Source organism: Meleagris gallopavo, chromosome 21 (genome assembly GCF_905368555.1).
Source record: "Meleagris gallopavo chromosome 21, MGAL_WU_HG_1.1, whole genome shotgun sequence".
NCBI classification, from domain to species: domain Eukaryota; kingdom Metazoa; phylum Chordata; class Aves; order Galliformes; family Phasianidae; genus Meleagris; species Meleagris gallopavo.
The window spans coordinates 4,244,241-4,270,188 of NC_139424.1; the positions used below are offsets into that span (position 1 = coordinate 4,244,241).

General features: G+C 54.0%; 1 protein-coding gene across 1 annotated transcript; it reads right to left on the bottom strand.

The window, feature by feature from the left end:
- Positions 1–14: 14 nt before the first annotated feature.
- SRRM3 (serine/arginine repetitive matrix 3) lies at positions 15–24,667 on the bottom strand. Its single transcript, XM_085240858.1, has 15 exons — positions 24,544–24,667; positions 16,610–16,857; positions 14,391–14,492; positions 10,654–10,788; positions 10,349–10,429; positions 10,007–10,036; positions 9,632–9,700; positions 9,327–9,362; positions 9,056–9,106; positions 8,842–8,946; positions 8,407–8,575; positions 3,291–3,577; positions 2,444–2,674; positions 2,020–2,157; positions 15–310 (listed from the first exon to the last, which is right to left on the bottom strand). The coding sequence occupies exons 2-15, from the start codon at positions 16,831–16,833 to the stop codon at positions 91–93; spliced, it is 1,878 nt and encodes a 625-aa protein (XP_085096984.1). The 5' UTR covers positions 16,834–16,857; positions 24,544–24,667; the 3' UTR covers positions 15–90.
- Between the last annotated feature and the right edge of the window lie 1,281 nt (positions 24,668–25,948).

Consider the following 25,948-nt stretch of genomic DNA (forward strand, 5'->3'; position numbering starts at 1 on the left):
GCTCAGGGTCACCCCCGCCCGCTTGGTCCATCCTTGGCAATCCCCTGTTCCCGGGGTGGGATGGAGGCTCCTGGTTGGGGCGGGGGGGGCTCAGAAGCCAGCGCTCTCGGAGCTGCTGCGGCTGTTGTAGCTGGGGCTGCGGCTGGGGGGGCTGCGCGAGCGGCTGGGGGGGCTGCGAGTCCGGCTGCGGCTGCGGCTGGTGCTGTAGGTGTCGTAGCTGCGGCTGCGGCTGCGGCTGTACGAGTAGGTGCTCAGCGAGCTGGAGGACGAGGGGCTGGGGCGGTAGTAGGGGATGGGACGCTTGCGAGCGCTGCGGAGGGAAAAGGGAAACTGAGTCACAGTCCTGGTGTGGGTTATGGGGATGGGGGGCAACAGCCCAACCTCCACCTCAATGCGCTTGGGGTGGCTGAAGGGTGACAGTACCCGGTCCCACATCCCCTTCCTCTCCCCTGTTTGCCCCGGGTGTTAGTCCTGGATTAGGCAGCGCCGAGGACAGAAAGTGAGCGGGTTAATGTGGCTTTTGTGTTTTCCCAGCCACCAAAGAGTGAAAGCTGCTGAAAAAGAGATGTTAGGGATTAGCCAGCGTCAGGCTGCCCGAGCTTCGACCCGCACCGGCTCCTATGGGGCAGTGACATCCGGAGCAGTGCATGGTGCTGAGCCCAGAGCCCTGTAGGTCCCCGCAATTGGAAGGGACGCAGCAGTTCATTCCTTGCCCCCTTGTCCCATCCCTACACAGCAGTGAGCAGTGTTAGTGAGACCGGAGAGAGACGGACAGATTGGAGCGGTCTGGGAAGAAGAGGAGAAGGAAGGGGAGAGGTTACCCTGGGAGCCAGGCAGGCGGCGATGCTCTCTGAGAGGAACCTTGGGATGAAATGGAAAAGGAGACATTGGCATCACTGAGGGAGAAGGAAGGGCACGGGAGGTGGCACGTGGTGTCATGAAGATGTCATCTGCTGGGCCACATGCTGGCAGCCCTGCAGCTCTGAGGAGTTTTGGCTGGGGGGGGGGGAGGGTGACACGGTCAGGACAGCAGAGCTGGCTGATATGGGCAATATTTCTCTTGTTCTGTCTTACGACTTCAGCCCAGTCCAGGAGAAATCAAAATCCTCCCATAGTGAGCAAGAGCCTGTGGCTGAAAATCCAGCCAGTGCCATGCTCAGACCCTGATAGCAAGGGAGACAAATAGGTCAGAAACGAGGTAATCTCAGCTCAGCACCACTAATGCCGCCAGCGCTGCATGCTAACGAGGTGCTATATATGCATGCGGTGTTTTGTCTGGCACTAAATATTGCCTGTCTTAGAGCCTGGCATCCTGAGTCAATAGGATCTCAAGGAGGAGAAAACTGCATTTAGAGGGCAGGAGAGAAATGGTCTTTTTGCTGGAATATACACACATAGAGTAAAATTATTCTTATTTTCTGTCTATAAATGGGAAGAGACCAGAAGATTGTAGTCCTGGAGCAGTCTGGTTATTCGTCTGGGCCAGCCTGATTCGCTCTTCATTCATCCTTAGGGTTATGTATCTATCCTTACAGATGTTTGCCCATCTACCTATCCATTCATCCTTTCACCCATCCATTCTTATGTACATGTATCCATCCATTTATGCAGCCTTTCACCAAGCCAATCCAAGCATTCATCCATCCATCTATCCATCCACTCCTTCTTCCTTCTTCTCTTCCTTCCTTCCTTCCTTCCATTTAACCATCCATCCATCTTGGAAGCATTTAAGGCCAGGCAGGATGGAGCTTTGAGCAACTGGTTCTAGAGGGAAGTGTCCCTGCTTCTATCAGGGGTGTTGGAAGTAGATGATCATAAAGGTCCCTTCCAACCCAAACCATTCTATGATTCTATGATCTTTCCTTTCTTCCTTCCATCTATACATCCATATAATCACTTAACCATCCACCCATCCAACCATCCATCCATCCATCCATTTAACCACTCACCCACCCTTTGGGGCTGTCTGGGAGCACAGTCTGGACACAGACCATGCACAGACTTCATGCTGGGACCCACCTGGTGATCCTTCTGGGCTCCATGAAGCTGGGAGAGTCACGTCTCCTCTTCCTGATTGGGGAGTAGCTTCGGGAGCGACGCCGGGCCCGAGCAGGGTCCAGGTCACTGTGGCGTGTTCGAGGCTCGTTGTCTTTCTCTCTATACCAACACAAGGAGGAGCATTAGAGGCGCATGGAGCAACACGGCACCTTGTGTGGGACACTGGGACAGCCCATGCATGGCAGGTAAAGCTCCTCCCCAAACCCTGGAGGGCTGGAACCCATTCTCAGGTGTGGGTACTCTCTGAAGGTACTTTTGAGGCTGTCCTAAGAGATGGGAAGCCATGCACATACGCAGCAGAGGAGGGACCTGGGTGGTCCCCAGGCTCTGCTTGCCACCACTGCCCATCCTTCCGACCCCAAGCTGGCCGTGCCCCCCAGCTGACCTGCTGGCAGTTTTCTTCTGTGAGGGAGAGCGGCTGCGGCTGCGTGCTGCCCGCTTGTCCCGGGAGCGGGAGCGGGACTTGGAGAGGGAAGCACTGGAGCTCCAGGAGGTGCTGCGGTGCCCTGTGCTGTGTGAGGGGCTCTTCCTCCTCTCCGAGGTTCCGTGACGAGAGTGCTTCGCCGATGACTCCGAGCTGCTGTTGGGACGGCCCCGGTGGTGCCTCTCCTTCACCCTGCGAGGGGCAGAGGGGATAATGTCACAGGAATGTTTTCACCGTGGTTCCTTTCCTTCTGCAACCTTTGGACTGTCCCCTGTGAGCCCATAGGGGAGCACAAGCATCCACGTGCATCCCAAACCACCCTGATTATCATGGAATCATTGTATTGTTTGAGTTGGAAGGGACCCTTAAAGGCCATCTGGTCCCACTCCCTGCTGGGTAGAATTACAGGATATCCTGAGCTGGAAGGGGCCCGTAAAGATCATTGAGTTCAACTCTTGGCTCCACACAGGACCACCCAAAATCAAACCATATGTCTGAGAGCATTGTCCAAATGCTCCTTGAGCTTCAGCAGCTCACGGCCATGACCCCTGCCCTGGGGAGCCTGTTCCAGTGCCTGACTACCCTCTTGGTGAAGAACCTTTTTTTGACATCCAACCTGATGACCTAAGATCCCACAGAGCCATCTGGGCACTATGGGGCTCACCCATCCCTGCTGGAATCACTCTCCAACAGCACACCAACCCAATGGCCACCCACTCTAGTCTTGGAGCACATCCTACACCCAGATAGCAACAGGACACCCCAGATACCCATGCCTCCAACGTAGTGGCACCCAGAGAGCTCTTACTTCTTAGCGTGGGCACCGTGGGTCCTGTTGGGGCTGAGCTGGTGTGAGCACACCGAGCCCTCCGAGTCGCTGCTGTAGCCAGTGGGGCTGAGCCCCGCTGGGGGCGGCAGGCGGGGGGCCTGACTGCGGTGTCGGGGCGGCGATGCGGAGCGGGAGCGGTGCCGGTGGCCGTGCTTGGCTCGCTCTGGCGAGGGCGAGTGGGCACCATGACGGCCGCCCCGGGTGCGAGGGGACGGCGGATCCGTCCTGCCGCGAGGCCGTGGAGAAGGGGACGGCGAGGCCGGCCTCTGGCAGGGGGAAGAGAGACAGAGAGAATGGGGACAGGCGGAGGGGAGAGAAGAAAGAAGGAGAAAGCGGTCTTTAGTGGGGCGCGCCGGGCCGGGGCTTGGTGCACAACGTCAACGCACATCGCATTAAGGCAGGCTACACAGATGCTACCCTGCACCTTCCTCAGCCTCTCGCCCTCAACAACGTGGGTCATGCAAACCTCCGCATGCAAAACGCAAAGAAATAATAATAATCAACAAAAAAACGAAGAAACAAAGAGGGGTTGGGTAGGGGAGACGAAAAAAATCCAAGAAACCCAAAGTCATTGGGGAGGGAGAGCTCAAAGGGAAAAAAACAACCCCCCGGACACCTGGAGAGAAAGCAACCCCAGCGCCCGCCCACCCCGACCAAGAGAGGTGGAAGGAAAAGGGGAGGAAAACCCAAAATAACTGAGGAAAATGAGGAAAAAAAAAAAAAAAGATGAGAGGAGGGAAAAAGGGGGAGAGTAAGTCAGAGTGAGCTGAAGGACAGTGGGGGGAACAAAAGAGATGAGGGGCTGGGCGGGTGTGGGGTGGGAGGGCTGCTCACACAGAGGCATGCACATATATAGAAGTCTATAATGTTTATATATGCATAGGTTTATAGATAGTAAGGTTTTTGGCTTAAAACAAATCAAGAAACAAGGAAGACGGCACAGAGCAACAATGGAGGGCAAGGCAGGGAGTTTGGGGGTGAGGGAAGAGAAGGGAAAAAGAAACCAAAAGAAAGAAGAAAACATCAAAATCAAAGGAAAACCAAACCAAAACTTCACAAATGTCATCGTTACTGAGATAAATGAATGCCTCTGAACTCTTCCTGGGATACGCATTGATCTGTTAGCTGTGACTCTGCAGGGAACTGCTAAGTCCTCATCAGCACTCAACACAGACTTTGATTTCTGCTTCCTTTTTTTTTTTTTTTCCATTATATGCTTTTTTTTTTTTTTTTTTTTTTTTTTTTTTAAGTCCCTCTTGGTTAACATCCACTTACCAAAAAAGTGGCATTTCCTCCTTTAGTAGGTAAGGTATGAAGAGAAGGGAAAAGCGGGGCAATATAAGTGCATCATTAGATTCACAAAAATGCAAGAGAGAAAGAAAGAGAGAGAGGAGGAGAGACAGAGACAAAGAGAGGAGAGAAATAAAACAAAACAACTCCCTTCACTACGCTCCAAAATCGGGCATGGGGGACCCATCCTGACTACCCAACAGTGACACGGGGCCACCAGCGTGGTGACCACCCCAACCAAACCAGGCTGAGGGTCACAGTCTATGGGGAGGCTTTGGGAGAGTCTCCCCCGTTCCATCAGCTCCTGATGCCCATGAAGGGTAAATCCTGTGTGATCTGATGGGGCTTAAGGGGATTTGGGAGGTGCCGTTGTGCTCGGGGTGGCCGTTGACCTAATTTCTCCACCATCCCCTTTGCCTCAAATGTAGTTAATCCTAAATGCTACTTTTCTCCCCCAAAAGAGAAGTGGATGATGTACCGTAGGTCTGCAGGGAAGATGCTGCCAAAAGGACATGCTGCTGTTGGCATGTCCCCATCACACCCTCGTTCCTATGGACAAGTAATCCAAGCCAGCACCTGCAGACTCTACAGCCGCAGAGCCCTGAGCGAAACAAGGAGGGTGGTTTGGTGCATTTTTAGCAATTGCTTCTATGATTGGCTGCTGCTGTCATTGCTCCAGCAAGGGGGAAAAGTGGCAGTGGGGATGGATGCCCTACCATCAGGACTCACATAGGGAACGAGCTGTGGCTGCACCCCAGCACCACATCCAAGGTAAAATCCAAGTGGAGAAGAAGAGAGAGAAAGAGTGAAGGGACCTCCTCCCAAGTGTGGCATTCCTGCATTTGCCATCCATGCTGCGGGGATATGGGGTCCACAGCCAAAACACAGAAAAAGGGATGGGGAGGGCAGAAGGGGCTTCTATTGGAAGAAAAAAATAAGGATGATCCAAATAAACCCTTTGCAAAGGCCCAGTCCAGAGGGAAAACACCTCGAGGGTACTTGTTCTGGGCATGGAAGATCTCAGATCTCTGCAGCCCCCAGTGCTCTCCCCAGGTCCCTTCAGCTTACTGCCACAAAAGCCCCAGGAGGGGCAAAAACATCCAATCTCCCCCAATTTCTCTCTTGCTGGCCCTTCCTCCCTCCCCATCCTGCAGCCCAAAACACCCATAGCTCCATAAATCTTCCTCACACACTGGGATGTGCCTATTTCTCCTTGCCTCTATATTTCATTAAATCAATCTTGTTATCCAGCCCCTAAGGAAGCATGGGGGAACTCAGCCCGACCCAACGTGACTGTACCATTTGTGGGAACAAACACAAACTCGGAGGGCTAAAACACACAGAAATGCATTCTACCAACAGAACGAGGAAAAGAGAAAAGGCAGAAAGAAAGAAAAATATTACATGGACAGGGCAAAAAAATAATTAAAAAGAACGTAAGAGAAGAGCATGGCTTTGCAGCTAACTGGGGAAAACCATACAAATTGAAAAAAAAATCATATATAGCCACCAAAAAGAGACAAAATGAAAAAGAGAAAAAGAGAGAAAGAAAGGAAGAAAGAGAAAGAAAGTAAGAAAGAAAGAGAAAATAACATTAAATCAAGCTACGGTGCTTTTCAACAGGCTCATCTGCAGAAGTGAACGTGCAGAGGTGGACGAAATACCTACCTTCTGAATTGGCAGTGACAGGAATGCAATAATAAAAAAGAAAACAATAATCTCCACATTTGGAGTGCAGAATGGGAAAAAGACAATGACTCTTTAGTAATGTGATTTAGACCCCTTTGCTAATCAAGTTTGCTTTGCTTAGAGTTTTTAATATATAATTGGTCTAGTTTGCTTTTTTTTTTTTTTTTTTTCCATTTTGCTTAATTGGAAAGCCTGTGGCTTTCACGGCTGCAGCAGGTTTGCCAGCTTTGTGTGTAACCCAGCCCCTAGACAGCAACACTGCGATTCGGTCCGAAAAGTGGCTGCTGGACATGACCAAATCCCAAACAACATGCAAGGGGAGTGGATGGAGCAGGACGTGTGGAGGCCGGGAGGGCTGTCTCGGCACCGGCCCAAAGAAAACCAGAGAGAAATCAGTTACAGAGAGTGTGTGCAGGTGAGAAAGCGAGGTGAAGAGGAGGAAGAGGAAGAGATAGGGAGGAAGGACAAATGCAAGGAGGATGGGGAGGCAGCTGGAGGCGAGGATGGATGGAGACAGGATGGGGAATTTAAAAGGGAAGTCAACATCACACAGCACCCTGCCTTGATCGGGGAGCCTGCGGTGCTGGGCAGGGAGATGAGGAAAAATAGGCTGAATCGAGTGGTTTTAGAGAGATCGGGGGAGGCTGGGTGCTCAGCCCTGCTGCTGCTGCTGCTTGGAAGAATGCTTGGGTGTTCTGACGCTTGGGGTGCTCGGGATGCAGTATGGCAGCATCACAGCATGGTACGGCCGGGAGGGGGTCAAGGGTGGGTGGACATCGCGGCCCCCATGGCCCCATCCTGCTGGGGTACAACGCGGGGAGGGACCCCCGTCAGCACCACGGACAGCTGCCGGAAGGCGACGGGGCCGCAGCCGATTCATGGAGGCCAAGGGCAGCTCATGGCTCACGGCTGCTCTGTTATCTTCCCTTTTAAAGCCCTCGTTCAAAATATAGAGAATGGAGGTACAATGTTCAACGGCTGTCAATATTTTAGAAACACATCTGTTGTTTTTTTGTTTGTTTTTTTTTTTTTCTTCTCCACATTAATACACACAAAAGCAAAAAATTCTAGAACAACACGACGACGACAGGGGAAAATAAGATATATATATATTGTTTGCATTTCTGTACATTATGAAGGAAAAGAAAATAAATCATGATAAAGGAAACTAAAACAAGGGGGGGGAAAAGCGTGGTTTCATTGCCCTTCCCTCCCCCTCTTCCCTGCTTCTGCTGAGCAAGAAATGGAATTGTATATTACCGTTTGGGTTTTTTTCAAATGGGAGGCTAAAGAAAAACACAGATGGGATTAAAAAGAAAAGAAAAGAAAACAACAAAGAAAACAAAAACAGAGAGAGAAAGAGAGAGAAAGAGAGAAAAGTTGTCGGAGAAAAGTCCCCTCTAGAGTTGGGGAGCCAAGGGAGCTCATGGGCATTGCGAGATGCCCGGGGTGGGGGCTCCTTGGCACCCAGACCCCAAACAGCAAAGAAGAATGTAGAGAGGTGCTCCATTACTGGTTAAACTGGGGCTGGTCCCCTCATCCCGTTGTGGGGACAAGCCCCCAGCACAGCTGGGTTTTGCTGGGACTCTCGGTGTTGCTGGGGACAATTGGACACGCTATCACCCATCATGGGGACCCTGGATGCCCAGAATCTTAGCGCTCAGCCCCAAGCCCCGCTCCATGACCTCTCCTGGCCTTCCAGCAGATCCCAGTCTGGGCACAGAGTGGTGCTGGGATCCTGCACTTGGATGGGCTGCAGGTAGCATGGAAATAACACTTCCATTTTTACCCACTTTTTGGCCATCTGTGAGCACTCCACTCCCAACAGTGGCCCTGCTGAGCCACAGGGGAGACTTCAGGGCGTGACATCCACAGAGTGGTCATAAAGGGGGACCTGGTGCTGGGGATCCTACTCAGAGGAGATGGACTAGCACCCCAGGATTGGGGAAACATGTCTACACAGGGACGGGGACAGCCAGCACTGTGTCCCCATCAGTCTGTCCGTCATTGAGATGGGGAAGGAGGGAAGAGGAGAGCCAGGGTGAGGGATTCCTGCAAAGGGAGAAGGAAGAGGAGGAGAGGGCAGCAAACCATGGTGCAAGAAAAGCCTACGTACATCCGTTGGCTCCTCGAGTGCGGGGCCATGGCTGTGGCGGCCATTCTGGGCGCTGCCCTTGTGCCCGTTCTGGTGCGGTGAGGCCGAGCGGCGCGGTGAGGAGGACGGGCTGCGGCTGGAGTGGGCGCTGTTGCCGTTGGGGCCATCCTCATGATGCTTGGGGCTTAGCCTGTGGGGCACGGCGCGCTCAGCAAGGCGGATAGCAAATCCTCACCCATGTGCCAGCATAACAGTGGCACTCAACACTGGGTTGGGATCATGGCGCAAGAACAAGAAATAGGGCAAGAAATCGGGTTTTGTGCTTTTCCCTAATAGAGATTTTGCTTTGACTCCCCACTGCTGCCCTTCCAACCCCTTACAGCATCCTGCAAGGTGCTTCAGCACCTGCTCCTCTCCTGTCCCCACAGAGAACACTACGCCCAAGGGTGCTCCTACCTGCTGGGGGATTTGGAGTTGCTGTAGTCGGAGGAGAGCGAAGCGCTGTGCGAGCTGCAGCTGCTGCGCCGGTGTGACCGCCAGGCTGGTGATGCACTGCGGGACCTGTGGGGATGACAGCCAGGGCTGATGGGCAGGATGAGCCCCTGCACTGGGCACTCATGCAGTGTTGAGGGACATGCATCCTGCCAGCCACCTGTTCACAGCACCTCACCTCTTGCGCTCTTTGTTTTTCTCTTTCCTCTTGTTTTTGGGGCTGCGGGACCTGTGGGGAGGGCAGAAAGGTAAAAGGGCAGAGACGGGATGCAGGGACTTCCCCAAGCCCAGCAGCATCTGGTTGCAGTGGGTCACTGTGTTGAGCCCTGGCCAGTGCACATCCAGAGCATAGGGTGGCCCCTTGTCACCTCCAGAGTGACAATCAGTGTTGGGGTGAGGGGGACAGTATGAGTGGTAGTGGTGTGGCTCCCGGCAGCCTTCACTCTCACCTGTGTCTTCTCTTCTTCCGAGAGCCTGACTCAGACCTGAGGATGAAGAGGAAGCAGAGATGAAGGAGACGTGGAGCTAGCTGACAGGGGGCGGGGGTGATGTAGATGAGGATGCAGGAACCACAGTGATGGCTCTCCCGGCCATGGGGAGGTGACAGTCCATGGTTTGGGGAACATTCTGTGCCATGAAGGGACACCCAATTCCACACCTGTTGCCACCTTATCCAGTCTATGGGTGTCACCAGCCCTCCCTGAAGCCACCAACCAGTCTGGTGTCCTCAGCCCTGGAGATGTGTCCATCTCACCTGTCACGTCTGTGCTTCTTTCCAGTCTTCTTTTTCTTCTCCTTGCGGATCGGGGAAGAGCTGTCACAGCTGCAGGGAGGAAAGCGGTGTCCATGGGGTGGGACCCCAAACCCATCCCTGTTACCCAGGGGAGCCCTATCCCCACTACCCCTCAGCACGTCACTTCCCTGCACAGCCCCTGAGATGCACAAATATTGCAAGGAAATTATTTCTTCAGGGGACAGAAAAGAGCATTTGGAAGAAGGACTCTGGTTCACCCTGCAGCCAGAGCAGGCAGATCCTGCTGTGTCCCATTGCCACCTCGTGGGCTTCACTGCCTCCAGCAAGAGATAAAAGCAGCTGATTGCCATGGGGATTTGGGAAAGGGACACTCACCTGCGCTCTGAACCGGGTTTCCTCTTTTTGCTGCCGCAGGGAAGACAGAAAAGAAAAGGTTATTTAAGGACAGCATCCTCCCACTGTGCCAAGAAATATAAAATGGGAAGGGGATCAAATTCTGCACAGTGTCACACTCAAATTCCTCCTGCTTTCATTGAGCCCAACACTGCTAACCAACATTGGGGTGAGCAACCAGGATTTATGGTGCATCGGCATGGGGACCAAAGGTTCTTAGGTGCCCCTTGGCTCCACGGAGGATGAGAAGAGTTGAGCACGGAGAGTACACAAGATTGAAGCCTCCCTGTCTAGGGGACAGTGCAGGGATAACTGAGGACTCACCGGCTCCGGCGGTGACCTGATTTCTTTTTCTTTTTCTTCTTGGGTGGTGGGGAGGTGGAGCTGCTCGACCGTCTTTTCAGCCTGTAGAAAAAGGTTGAGGTGAGAAAAGAAAACCATCCTCCATGCCATGGCCAATATCACCGCGTCCATCACACCCTGATGTCAATGTCCCTGAGCTTGGTGTGGCCGTGCCAATAAGAGTGTCAGAAGATCATACATGCACTTAAGATGGGAACATGGAGCTGCTCCCAAACCAACCGCTGCCACCTCCCACTGGGGACACCCCCAAAGCCCCCTGCCCAGACCTGTACTCGCGGTGGCTGCTGTCGTCGCGGTAGCACTCGGCTGAGCAGTCACACTGCAGCAGGCAGCCCTCGCCACACTCGGAGTACTGCGCTGTGTACTCCTCCCCATCCAGCCCGTGGTGGTTTTCTATCACTCTGGCAAAGGAGAAAACACAGGAAATTTGGGAGACTGGCAGCAGAGAGGAGAGTGATGGGACTGAACTGGGGGAGAGTACAGCAGTGGTGGCATGGCACTGATGTTGGCACGTGGGGTCAAGGAGACCTGGCTCTGTCACCACCTCTTGAATGACCTTGGATATTAGGAAAGATTTATTCTCAGAAAGGGCTGTGATGCAGTGGCATGGGCTGCCCAGAAAGGTGGGGTGTCACCATCCCATGAGGTGTTCCAGACCATGGAGATGTGGCACTGAGGGATGTGGTCAGTGGGCATGGTGGGATGCGTTGGGGTTGGACTTGGGGGTCTGAGAGGTCTTCTATAACCTTAATGATTCTATGATCAGTCAATGCCTGGCACTTTCATGGGTATCACCATCACACGGCAGAGGTCTTTGTAGGGTCCTCCTACAGTGCCTATCTCTACAGTGTGACAGCACAGAGTGCACAGGGACATCCCCGGGGCCAAGACACCGCCCCCCCTGTCTTCGTCATCACTCAGAATCCCTTTGCTGCCTCACGAGGCAGAGTGGGGGCTGAGCGGGTGCTGCTGGTGAGGTCAGCTCAGGTCGGTGGCGGGGGCTGGATTAGGGTGAGTAGAGCTGGTGGAAGACCGGGGATTATCTGCCATCAGCAGGAGCTGCCTGGGATGATCCGGACTTGGGGGCCAGAGCCCAACTTGTCTGTGTCAACATAGGCTTGGCACAGGAGGTGATGGGTGATGTCCCCCAGGTCAGCCAGGGTGAGGGAGGAGGGAACATCAGGCCCAAAGCCACTGAGGTCTCCTCTTCCTCTTCAGCAGCTTCATCAGCATTAATTTTTCTGCTGCCATGGAAACGGACAGGAGGTTGCCATTGACTACCGGGGCTGTGGGCTGGACTCAGCAAGCAGGGGGGGGCCATGCCCATCTCCCCTGGCTGCCCACACCCCAAAGCCCCTGGGGACCTCAAGGGAAAGGCACCCACTCCCCTAAGGAGTGGTGCTGGGAACAGTGAGGATGTGGGGCAGGAGATGAGCTCCTGAGCCCAAAATGCTGTCAAGGTGCCTGGAGGCTTGGTGACAGTCACTGGGAAAGGAAGGCAGAGCAGGAAAATCATGTCCAAGAGCCCTGAGGGAACATTTCCTTAGCAACAGCACTGCTGGGGATGGCAGTCCATGGTTCATCACCACATCCACACCAGCACCCCTCTGTCTGTTGGGGAACAGGTTCAGATCAGAGACATCCTTGGAGACACCCACAGACAAGCTGGACCAGGGCCTGAGTGCCTGACTGAGCTGTAGATGTCCCTGTTCATTGAAGGGGAATGAGACCAGATGACCTTAAACGGTTCCTTCCATCTCAAATGATTCTGTGAGTCTATGACTGCATCTTGGGAGGGAACGGCCAATCAAGGAAACTCCAGATGCTCTGGAGGAAACCACACTGGTTGGTGCCATCATCAAATGAACCTGAGCTCTTGCCTCCCAGAGGATATTTTGCAATAGAAGTCTTGAAGATTTCTTAGCTGATGTCCCAACCTAGGTTCCCTCCCTGTCTGGAGGCTGGCAGCAGAGAAAGCCAGTGGAGGAGTGAAGTTCTTTGTCTTTTGACCCAACTATTCCATGACAATGCCTCTGACACAACAACCAAACCATGGAAAGGATGAAGAAAAAAAGGGAGCTGCACAAAGTGAGTTAACTCTTGCTGGATTTTCTGTTTGACGAGAAGTGTAACACCACAGGCAGTGCTGGACCACGTGCTGCACATCACAGCCTGCTGCCAGCACATTGCCCATCAGCTGTGCTCAGCAGCTCGGGACCAGCTCGTGCTGCTCCAGTTACACCTCCTTTCCTGATACATGCCTGCATTTCTTTTTAAGCCTACCAGTCTGTCCATCAAGCAGTCCCCCTGCCAGGAGCAGGCTGTGCATGCACAGACAGGAGCTAGGAGGGCGCAGACAGCAAGCTGGGGCTCAGGTGGTCATGGCTCTGCTTGGTGCCTCAGTTTCCCCTGGGGATTTCTGCAGACAATGCTGAGCTTTTGCACATATTTTGAAAAGAGAGCAGCTGGTTCAGAAACATGGGCCAGGGAGGTGTTGGAACAAGACCAGCACACAAGGTAAGTGCTGAGAGCTTTCCCAGGTCATTGCAATGTGATGGGTGTTTATTAAAGCACTGGTATACCTTCAAGCAGTGCAGAGGTTTGGCACGCATCCTTCAGCAGGGACTTCCACAGGTCACATCCCCATCACACAGAGCACCACCTCCTTGGGACCTATCTGTGCTTCCCTCCTCCCAGCACCTCCTGGCTGTGCACTCCTTGCAATCTCTTGCTTTGAGACCTTCCAACTCAGCACTATTATTTATAGCCCATGGGCTAATCTAACGCTTACCCTTCCAAAGCAAGCCTGCAATCAGGGAAAGGTGACAGCCACCCTGGGGTACCCTTGACACACCTCTGGCTTCGCCATGTGCTCATTAAAACACCAGCCCTAATGAGATGGGCAGCCTCTCCTGGGAAGATGCCCTGGAGATGACTTGTGCCCCGCAGGCAAAGGCCACTTGTTAACATGCCAATAGGACTCTCAGCTGCCTGAGCCACCTTGGCAGGTTGGTTTACTCCATGCCTTGGTTTTCCCACCTGCCTGGAGAAAGACCCAGATGGTCCCTGGGATGGGGATGGGTATGCGCACCCCAAGTGGGGTTGGGCACAGCTGAGCCCTGGTCCTGCTTGGTGGCTGCTGGCAGAGGAAGGCTGTCCCCAACACAGTGGCTTCCCTGCCTCCCCCTCGCCCTGATTTCCTGACCCTAATGAAGCATTAATATTCAGTGGACCTGCAGCATCTATTCCTGTCCCAAGTGACCTGGTTTCCAGGCTGATAGATGGCGTGCGCCAGGCCAGCCATGCTGTCTGGGCCATTAAGCATCACACCAATAAATCAGCATGAAAACGGGGCAGATCCTTGTGAGGAGGTTTTACCCAGACAGAGAAGCTGTGTTTTCAGTCCTGGAGAGAGCAGGAGAAGCAACCAACACAGCAGGAGTGGGCAGCGGTGAGGCGTGGGCTGAACATCATATAGGATCAAACTGGTGCTTTGCTCTGCTCCAGTGACCTCAGTGATGTTTGTGGGCAGGCAGAGTCAGGGCATGAGTGGCTGGACTCACACACAGAGCCTGGTGAACACCAAACTTGCAGCTTGCTCTCCACCACTGGCTGGAAGGGTGAGTGAGTGGCCAGCCTTTCTATGCTTTGGTTTCATCATCTGAAATAGGAGCACTGCAATAATGGCACCTCTATAGAGCGCCCAATGGGTGATAAACAACTGGGGAGAGAGAACCTCTCTAAAGGCAGTACCCTGCCTCAGAGAGGCAGAATCTGCCTCCAGCCAACCAACTAATCAATTTGCCAATGAACCAACCAACTAGTTGTCTAACCATCCATCCATCCAACCAACAATCTACCCCCATACACCCTCTATATCCATCATCTATCCAACTATCCCCATATATCCATCCATCCATCCTCAGTGACAAGCTGGGATACATCTCCCTGGGACAGAAACACGTAGGACACAGCAGGGCAGACTCAGAGCTGCCTCACTTACATTTGGCGCCCATGCTGGTCTTCCCTGGTGAGCACGCCCTCCTTCTCCATCAACATCTGCCGAAAGGTCCCCACTTTCTGCCGGATCTCCTCCTCTGAGTACCTGGATGGGCAGAGCTGCAGTCAGAGCTGGCACAATTACGGCATTGGCTCCCCATGGACTGTGTGCCCCCCAAAGGCTGAGACGGGAGTAGGGTGAATGGCCAAAGGGGCACACAGGGCAGGGACATGCTGATGGCCTCCCATACCCTTAGGAATGACAAGTGGCCAGAGGGGCTGGGAAGGAGAGGTGGCATTGTGATGGTCAGCAGGGCCTGGAGGACAGCAGGACCCTCCTCCTGGTGCTATGAACTCCCTCAATCCTGCGTTCCCTTCCCAAGCAGCACTTAGCAGAGGAAGAGTAAAAGAGGAGGACAACTACGAGGACACCTTGCATCCTCGTAGCCGGTGAGGCCAAGTCCCTCCTCCATCCCTACATGAGCCTCCCTTGCTTGTCCCCACACTGTGCTGCGTCCCAGCAGCCAAGCCAGCACTGCGCTAATGCCGAACGCTGACTCAGGCCACTGCAGGGTTATTAACGAGAGACACTAATCACTTTGTCCCTGGCATCTGCAAACAGCCGCGGCAAAGCACAGCACTCCAGCCGTGCCAGAGACACAGGAGGATCAGTGACAGTGGACAGTTCTATACTGCATCCTGCATTGGCACAAAGGCACCAGAGCATCCCCTGGACCCAAACCTGAAGATTCTGTGCTGAAATGGAGAAAATCACCGGGCTTCCAGCAATGCCCCCGGGCGAGTGAGGCATGGGGCAGCACCTGGACCACATCCTGCAGTCGGGTGCACAGCTCAACCATAATGAAAGAGGAATTAATATTAATGAGCTCATTTGCACTGAAATGGACTCATTAATACTCCAACCAGACAGGGCTGCCCAGCAGGAGGGTGGTGAACCAGGCAGCTCTGGTTGTTTCCTGTGCCTTGCACCCCACCAGCGCTCAGAGACCCCTAAACAGGGCAGCACCCCCAGAATGCTGCTCTGCACCTCACAAGCTGCATCATGGATACTCACCCTGCAGCATGGGGAACCTGAGGTTTGGCTGCTTTTAACCCTAGCAGAGGGTGGTTGTTTTTTTTTGCCTTGAATGCAGAGAATGGGGTGGAGAAGGGAGGAGAAATTGCTGACAGTTCTAATCCAGAGAAGAAATTCAACCACCAGCCAGAAGGAACCCTGCAGGCAGTCTGGAATGGGCAGCAGTCAGAGCCGGACCAGGAGGAGCCCTCCGCATGGAAAGGATGCTCAAATGCCCAAAAACCCTTCTCTGCTATCACAGCACCTGGTCCCACTGGGCTCTGCCCTTGGAGATCAATCCCCCGAGGAAGAAACCCCCCCAGAGCACTTCCCCTGCAGCCCCCAGGAGAGCTCCCACGCAGAGGGGGATTAACCAGGCTGGCCAAGATGACGGCTGTAATTATGTTATCATTCCAGTGTATCACCGTTATTAATAGCCTTAATAACAGCAAAGGCAATTACAGCAATAACAACAGTACTGATCACAATACTGTTACTACCCGCTGCAGTAACACTACTACTAATAGTGAGAATCCTAGTAGGGCACGGGAACCAAAAGGAGGACCCGGGCTCCCCAAGGCGCCAGGTCAGCCTTATTTATTTCCATAACGACAAATTAGGCATAATCATTATTCCAGCCTGTGTGAGACAATTTAATTCTAGGTCACAGTTGTGCTCTTAATGAAAGCCTTGGCGAAGCCTCCTCTCAATCCATTTTCCCTCTCCCCAGCTGATCCCAGTCCCCGTCTCCATGCGTGTGCTGAAGCATTTGCTCCATCAATCAGGCTTCAGTCCCAAAACTGGAGAGTGAGAAGAGAGCAGGGACAAAGTGAAGCACTGCAATTGCCTCACCTGGGGCTAAACACAACTGCTCTGCTTCTTTTCCCCACCCCTTGCTTATTTTCTATTTAGGGACACGGCCTGGTGGGCATGGTGATGATGGGTAAACAGTTGGACTTGGTGATCTTAGTGCTCCTTTCCAACCTTAATGGCTCTACGATTCTAAGAGAATGGGCTAGCCTGTCCAAACACAAATTCCCTTCCAACTGTGGACCTCTGCCACTTCAAGGTACTTCAGAAGGAGAAGTCAACAGGGGTCCCATGTCATGGCTTAGCCCACACGTCAGCCCCGGATGCCCACCACTCACCCTTGCTCTTCCATCATCTCCTGCAGCTCCATGCACTTCAGCTCCACCCGCCGCTTGCGTTCGTGGTCCAGGATCTCACGGTGAGCCTTCTTCACCAGGTTGGGCTCCACCAGCCTCACCTCCTCCTCTGCCTTGTGCCACGTGCCCGAGGCACCGGGCTGCGAGAAGCCGTTGGAGGCTTCTTGGGGCGAGGGCACGTTGGCCCCATTGTTGTAGAGAGCCATGGTGGTGCGGGTGGCACGCAGCACCTGGTGGGAACAAAGAGCTATGGGTCACCAGCAGTGCTGTGCAATCACCCACCCATGGGGTGGCACTGAGCACGGGAGCCAGCGGAGCGCTCTGATTGCCCCGAGGTGCCCGGCAAAGCGCTGGAAGCAGCACAGGGACGAACATCCTTGTGCTCTCAGAGCACCTCTCTGCATTATTAAAGCCTATTGATTCCTATGTCTGAAACACAAGGAAACCAGCATGGTTACAGCAAGGATCTCTATGGAAATGTCACCTATGGGCCAACACATGTTTACCCAGCCATGCCAGCTTGGGCTCTTCTTCCTCAACAGCTCTGCCTTTCTCTCATTAAGGACAAGAGCTCGGGAATGATGGAAGCTTCCCACTGGGAACGATTTTTCCACCAAAGGGCTCCTTCCATGGGGGAGAGGGGGAGAAGAAGCGGATGCTTTCTGCAGCAGCAGCCTCTGCTCATTTCCTCCAGTGGGAATTCGTTTTATCCTTAACACAGCAGTGGGGAAATTCGTTGCTGCAAAACCTTGAGAATGCACTGAATGTGTCGCTGGGCTGATAGAGGAAGGAATGCGTGCACAGAGAGAGGAGATAAAAGGGCTGCCAGAGCTACAGATAAGGACTATGGGGTGGTGGAGACTGGATCCATTGGGGAATATACCTAACGGGAGATAACCCTGAGTGGGGATGGAGCTCAGTGTCTTTGCAGAGCCCTTAATGCTGATGTTGAGTGCTGGTTTGCAAAGGCTGACTGCAGGGACCCTCTGAGGTGGTGGGAGAGGGGCTGGGACTCCTTTGTCCCCAGACGTTACTGGACATTCTCGGTGGTGGGATGGGGGCAGAGGGCTGGGGAATGCTCAGCTGGTGTTGGTGCCCCCTTCCTGGATTGCTGGAAGCCCTTCCCAGGCAGCTGAGGACAAGGGGCTGGGGGTGGCAGGGAGGGAAGTGCTCAGAAGTGAGTAATATTCCCCATAATAGCTAGTAACAGCAATCCTGCCTCAGTGACGGCACAGGCAGGAAAACAAAGGAAGATAAAAAACTACCCGCAAACACCATCCTGCTATAAATAGCAAAGCAGAGCCACCAGCAAAAGCCCTGGATGGGAAATGGAGAAAGTCCTGTGCCTATGGGGACAATGGGGACAATGCACTGGGGCAAATGGAATCCCCAGGAGGATGGGCTAGGTCTGCACTCCTTTGTCCCAAAAAGAGACCTCCAGCAACACCCTGTGCAAGGGACAGCTTGGGGACATGCTGCAGGAGGGCAGCCATCACCTTCACATCCTCCAGTCATCAGCCACTGACAGAGCAGGGATGGCCTGGCTGTGCTGGACCAAGGCCTGAAGCGGAGGCAGCACCTCGGCCTCATTCCAAGCCTCCATCCTCAACATCATACCCAACCCTACCTCACTCCCAAGCATCCATCCCCATTCTCAACACTATCCCATCCTAAATCCCAGCTTCATCTGCAGCCTCCATCTCCATCTTCAACAACATCCTCCATCCCAGTCTTCATCCCCCCGCTCTTTAGCATTCTTCATCCTCATCCCCATCCTCAAACCCACCCACAGCCTCCATCCTCACCCTCAACACCATCCCCATCTCCGTTCTTCCCACTGGCCTGACCCAAAAGCCAGCAGTTTCCTGCCTGGCTCACTGCTATCCACAATAATAAACAGGATGGTTAAATATTTCATTATCTGCAGTAATTACCCACAAATCATCAAGTGCTGGCAGCCAGAGACCCGGCTGCCTCGCAGAGAGAGCAGGCACTGTTCCCATGGGCTCATAGGAACGCGTTGCAGGACACAGTGCTGGCATCCATCCCCACCACCAGAGCCATTCCCCCAGCACCAAAGCACTGGGGAAACTCCCGAGAAAATTTGTCTCTTCTCTTTTCCCCCAGGGAGGGGAAGCACAGCAGCGGAGCCCCCTGCCTGGCCGCTAATTAAAGCCGCCTCCGGTCGGTGCTCAATTAATTCTCACCACATCCAGCTGCACCAGACAGGGCAATGGCGAGTGCCTGCGTGCCAGAGAAGGGGGCATGGGATGCAGCAGGGACGGGGACACCCGAGGACACACTGACACCTCTGCAAGCAGTGAGAGGCCAACGCTGAGCATTGAAAAAGCAAAAATCCCTTTGATGTGGCTTTGGCTGGCCCAGGGTCTCCCAGGAGGTGGCATGACACTGTGACTGGCATCACTGCTCTTCTTCTAAAGGGCAGCGAGCGATTTTCCCCTTTAAAATTTCCACCTTGTTTACAAGAGGAAAGCAGTCCTGGAAGGGGGGGGATGAAGCCTTCGTCTGTTGCTGGCAGCTTGTGCCAAGCAAATAAAAATTGGAAGGAGAAAATCCCACCTGCTTTCGGAAATGTTGAGAGATGCCCATCACCATCCCCATGCTATGTCTTCCATCCTGTATTTTCTACCTCCATCTTCATCACTATCCTCCATCTTCATCCTCCATCTTCGTTTCCACCCTCCATCCCCATCCCCATGCTACATCCCCATGCTCCAGCCTTCATCCTTATCATCCACCCCCACCCGCCCATCTTCATCTCCATTCTCACGCTCCAATCTCCAGCCCCAACCACCATCCCCTGCTCTGTGCTGCTCCCAGGCACTCACACACAGAGCCCCCCAGTGCTCAGTCCCACAAGAGATCATCATGCAGCCAAGCAGAAGACCTCTGACTCACAAACCCTGCTGCACTCAGACCACCAGTCTCGCTCCATGCCTCAGTTTCCTTATCCACAATGCCAACCACCACATCTCACTATGCTGGCTCCAGCACTGTCCTCTGGGTCTCTTCACGGTGTGCAGCCAGCACACAGCAGAAATAATAATCCCATCCCCAAAGAGTTTTCTGCCTTGTTACAGGCTGCTAATTGTCCATTATTTGAAGATGGCCAGTAGAAGGCCTCCTCCAGGCCATGCATGAGCACACATCACAACACCAAGAGCCATAATACAGCAGCCTTTCCTAAATACTTGGCCAGCATTACAAGGAGGAAGAGTTTTGGGTTGCTGCCTTTAATTGGGCCAACCTTCCAAGGCGCTGCCTCCCAGCAGCCTGAGTGCCAAAAACTATGAGTCAGACCTCCAAAAAGGGGAGAAAGAAAAGAATGAAAGAACAAAATCAGCTTGAAAAGCCTCGCCAGGTGGGACTTGTTAGCACTGAGCCACCAGGACCCTGCAGAGCCACCACAAGGCTGGGGTTGTGCAGCCACAAGCATGGCACCACAGGATATCAGGCGGCTGCATCCATGTGACTCAGACATCGTGATGCCATTCCCATAGCCTGGTGGGACAAGCAGCCATGGAATGTTGCTTGGACACTGCCTTCTGCATGCTAAAATCTGGCAATTTTCAGATTTTAAAGAATTAACATAGAATATCTATCTAACACATGGTGGTCGGACTAGATGATCTTGGTGGTCTTTTTCGACCTGAATGATTCTATGATAAAATACACACGTAATGCCCCAGCACATGGGGAAGCCCCATTGAACACCGAATGCCTTACACCATGCAGGGTCATCCCTGGGTGATCCAGGAGTGCTTCATCACAGCTAACGACGCAGCGCGGTGCACCGGGGCTCACGGGCTGGGCGAGGGCTTGCTGCTGCTTATGCATCCATAGGGGTGAGCATAAATCTATATGTTTTAAATAGATGAGGCTGGCAGAGAAGCTGAACAGTTACCAAGCAACTGGGCTCCTTCCTGGCATGCCGGTGGATGGACGGGGTGCCAGGGGGCACGGAGTGGGGCAGGACCCTGCGGGAGGGCACGTGTGGGGTTGACGGCACATGGAGTTAGGGCAGGAGATGCTCCAGAAATACCTTCCCAATGGTGATGGGGGGCTCCAGATACAGGGGTCACGGTGTGGGGCAAACAAGCAGACATGTCCCCCCCTCATGCTTTCTCTCCCCCCCCCTGGACGCAGTGCCCGTTGTGTAACGGGAGGAGCTATTCCGGGGCTGAGCGCATTATATAAGCCGTGGGCCACCTGGCCGGGAGAAGATGCGAGCTGGGGATGGGAGGGAAGGGCTTTGGGGATGGGAGGGAAGGGGAAGGGCTTTGGGGATGGTAGGGCCCCACGGCAGGATTCAGCTCCCACAGCAGAATTCAGCTCCCATGCATCGAAAGTGGGGCAAGGAAGGGGCAGCTGAGGACGTTTGGGGATTTCCTTGAGACAGGAGTGGGAAAAGCCCATGCTGCAGCCCAGCTGCTGCTTCCCACTCCATACAGCGCTCGGGGGCACTGCACACCCCACAGAGGAAGTTCTGAGGTGCCCGATGCCCTTCCCAGGAAGCAAAGCACCCTGAGAACACCATGCTGGGGGGCAGCCCTATATCCAGGGTAGGGCAGCACTTCCTTGGGGATGGGGACAAATCCAAGCAGGGACAAATCCTGCCTGAGGCAGGCAGCTGGGTGCCCCATATGCTCATTCAAAAGAGAATGAAGGACAAATGTTGCCCTAAAAACTGCCCAGTATTGGCTCCAGAGCCCACACCGCTATCATCCTCCTCTGCTGTGTAGGAAATAAGGCTGCTGCCATCCCTGCAGAGCCACTGCCACAGCAGGGGATGAAGAAAGCTAAGGGTGGTGGCCCAGGAACAGCCCTTGGGTGGCCCAGAAACAGCCCAGAAACAGGAGGAACAGTCAGATTTGTATAAAGCTCTGGTACAGAGGACACGTGCGTGGCAAGGGGCTGGAAAGCAGCTACCAAGGAGAGACCAGGGGCTAGCAAGTAGTTACCAAGAAGTCACCAAAGTGCTAGTAAGGGGCTAGCAAGGAGTTACCAAGGAGCTAGCAACATGCTTGCTCCCCACTCAGTGCACCCAACAATGGCCACGCAGATCAGCAGCAGTTGCACCCTGCGCATTGCCCTCCAACCCAAGGCTCTCCAAAGCCACAGCACTTTGCACATCCCAATATGGACTCTCTGTACAGGCATGGCCAAGCAAAGGAACAGCCCCCACCTGAGTCACAACCCAAAATTCCCACAGCTGGAATCTCCTTTCTGGAGAAGAAAGAGAGATTCAAGCATGTGTTCCTTCAAAGGACCGGGGCTGAAGCAGTACAAATCACTTCACCAAACCAGCTCCTCACTCGCTGTCAAGTTTTGCACCTTTTTCCTCCACCCAACAACCAATGCTCTCACTCAGTTTAGCCAGTGCTGTTGCCCTTCCCCAGTTGAGCTCTGAGGCTGAGGTTTTGGAGCCATTTGTGCATTCTCCCCACTGTAGCCCCCATACCCCGCCATGCTCTGGGCTCTGGCTGCCATTGGGACCTTCCCAGTTCCTCAGTCCACGGCACAGAGAAGCAGGGTGCTCCCAACAAACGCCTGCCCAGCCCCAATACCTGCTCCTTGCAGGGTCCTTCTGCCCCACAGGAACCAACAGCCCCTACAGTCATTTGAGGTCTCCAATCGCCCAACACCTCGGAGATGCTCACAGACCCCCCACCATTCCCCGTTCCCTTGGGGTAACTCCGTGCTCCACATTCCCCGTGCCCCGCTGCTCCCCAGTCTTTCCTCGCTCCCCATTGCCCCCTACATCCCCCCCCAGCCCCAGCCCCTCTCCCTGCCAACCCCCTCCCCCCACACACAGCTCGGTGCCGCCCCAGGAGCCAGGCCCGAGCCCGGCCATGCTGCGCTCACCTCTCCCCGTCGCTCCCGTCCCCGCCGCCCCGCTCAGCCCGGCCCGGCCCCCTGCTGCCGTTCTCTGGGCCCGGCCCGGCTCGGTCCCGTTCGGCCCAGCGCGGCGCGGCCCCTCCCGGCGCGTCCCCTCCTGAAGTGCTGGACAGCTCCGCGCCACAGAGCCGCCCGCCGGGCCAGCGCGCCGCCGGCACTGGATCATAGCGTTCCCTGCTGGCCGGAGGGCGCCTCGGCGGACTGCGCACAGCCCCACCCCCAGCCTCCCCCCAGCGGAGCCTCCCGTCGCCCCACGTCGGCACCCCAAAACCCCACATCCCTTCCCCCATGGTCTTTGAACCTCGCTTCCCCACAACTCCATATCCTCTCATATCCCATTCCATTCACTGTCCTACATCCTATCCCATAACTCACCTCCCATATCCTTTATCATCATATATTCTGTCTCATCCCAACCTTTATCCCACCTCAAAGTCCATCCTATTCTGTCTCATGACACATCCCTTCTCATCCCATATCCCATCTCATCCTTTATCCTATATCCTCATATCATGTTCTATCCCACATCCCATTTCATCAAATGCCCAATTCCATATCTCTTCCCATCCCATATTTCTTCCCACATCCCATATCCCCTATCCCACATATACCATACCATATGCTATTCTTAATCCCAACCTGTATCCTATTCACATCCCAGCCCACTATGGTAGTAATCTTGTTAACTGGAAACAACCCAAAACCACCCACTATGATCATGGCAAGGGACAGGCTGCTACATCCTCCCCAGAACTCCCCCATTGCAACCCCAAGACTCCTATGCATGGCTTTGGCAAAGGATGAGATGCCCACACCAACCCCAAAGCACCTGGCATGGGTACAGAAAGGTCAGCCTGCCCCCAGCTGGCCCCAGTCCACCTGAACAGCGCAGATGTGGAATGGCTCTTGGCCATGTACACACATGCAGACAGACATCCATATGCATGAAGACATGCAGACACGTGCACACACAGGCAGATGCATGCACACATATACATGGATGTGTACAGAATTGCATGTGAATGCAGGTTCTGCATTCAGACATGCACACAGACATGCACACGAATATACACGCAGACATGCACATATATGCACACATATGCATACATGCATACTTGCATGCATAAGCCCACATGCAAACATGAACACATATGGACACACACACAGACACATGCACAACAGATTGCAGATGCCACGCACACCACAGCACCAGGGCAGCTTATCCCAGCCCTACAACTACTGTTGGAGCCACAGAGGGCAATTTGGGGCAGGAAAACAAGCCCACACCGCATCCCCAGCCTGCTCTTATGGGGCTCTACTCTATGCTCCCTCCTTTCCGCACCCCATGGGGCACGAGGAGGGGCTGCAGGGTGAGAAAAGCCCCCCCACATGGTTGGTGCCCCTCCTTTTTCAGTAGCAAAGAGGGAAGCAGCCCATGCAGGGAACACCCCACAACCCCCAGGGTGAGCACGCATCACTGCTCTTCTTCCAACACCTGCAGTGCTGAATAACACGTTGGGGCCGGGAAACAAAGAGGATGGCAGCAAAAGCAACGTGTGGAGACCCTACATAGGGCAAGAGAGCTTCTGCAGCATCCTGGGGGCTGGGGGGGATCGGGCTCTGCAGTACAGGGAGAACAAAAGGAGAGAGATGTGTGGGGAGGGGGAGAAGGGACTGTAATTGCTGCAGAGCAGAAGGCAGAGCTTGCTGCAGCTGGGGGGGGGTGCGGAAGGAAAGCAGCACTTGAAAGGAACTGAGGGTTCGGGAAGGAAAAAGATGATAAATAATTAAAGGAGATCAAATGAGGCGGCAGCAGAAGGGGCCTAATTGTGGAGCTCACACTGCGGCTCAGCCCCATCCCCATGCATGAGGACGGGCTCAGCATCCCCCAACAGAGCAGGAGAGGAAAAGCCAAACGTGCAAAAAAGCCAAGGGTAGGCCATGCTGGGATGGGTGTAGCAGGGGACGGGGCACCACGAGCACAGCAACCCTCCTACCTAGCACTCAGCCCCCAGCAGGAGCCCTGCATGTTGATCTCGCTGCCTTATCCGCCATCTGTTCCAGCAAAAGAGCAGTCCCTTCTGTGCCCTTTATTAACGGGTTTCCCCGCAAATGCAAACAAACCCGCCCTGTCTCAGTGCTGTGCTCCAAGTCTGCTTGGAGGCAGTGATTCAGCGGTGCCCACGGCCATGCAGGAGAACGGGGGGAGCACAAGAGGCCTCTGCAAGGCTGGAACCACAGCAGTCCCGCACGCACTCTAACCCATTGGCGTCACCCTTTCAACCCCTTTCCTCTCCCTGTTCACCTCCCCATGAGCTGAAGATGCTGCACGTAAAGCACAGAGCCCAGCCCAGGAGGCTTCCCCAAGGCTGAGTTTGCTCCCAAGTGTTTCCCCACTGTTGTTGCCTCGCTTTTCCTAAATATCGCTGCATTCCAGCCCTGCCCGAAGACATGAGGCTGCTGCCATCTCCCGGAGCATCCCTGGGGATGGGAGGCTTAGGGTCACCACGCACCAGCTTAGGGACGGATGTTCCGAAAGGATTAAAGCTCCTTATGGACACGGATACGGCACCAGCACTTATTCCCACCCATCTGCCCTTAAAATTCACCCTCTGTGTGAGATTGCAGGCTGGGTTCACGTGGGGACAGATGCCAGCACCCCACCCTGATGCAGGGAAGCAATACATGTGGGTGAGGGCTGCCAGCCTGCAGTCTCCTCCTGGGGTCTTTCAATCCAAAGCCTCCCAGGACCAAGGCAAGGAAACAGCAAAGCAATACACTTCACCACCACCACCTTTCCTCCCCGTTTTATTCTCTTGCTGCACTCCATCCCGTTAATGCAGCAGCACGGAAGCAGCAGGAGGGACGGGGTGACCTGACACCTGGCCATCTGGAACTGCTTTAGTCATTCCTCTCAACGTGCATCACCCTGCACCTAGGCCACTGTGTTACCCACTCAGCGTCAGGCCAGAGGTCAGCACGAGGGGCAGCTACAAAAGTTAATTCACCTCCAGCCAACGTCCTCCTCCTGGTACCTCACTGCAGAAACCACAGCTCTGTCACTGAACCCACCATCACTTCCCATTTCTCACTTTGAACACAACGCCCAGATCTGTCACTCCTCTGCATCCTTCCCTCCCCCCTCATCATGATCTTTAGTTCTTTAATTCTATTAATACCATCTAATAACTACTCTGTTCCAAGCCTGCTGAGTAATGAGTGCTGACGCTTCCAGTTCATTACTATTTATGCAAAGATACCAGGACTTCATACATCACATTTCTGCAGGTAGGAGGGACAAGGACTGCATTTGCTGTCCTCACTCTGCCTACACATTCCACAGAGCAGGGACAGAGCCAAGTATTTCATTCCACAAGTGTCAGAAGAGTTGGAATACAGAAA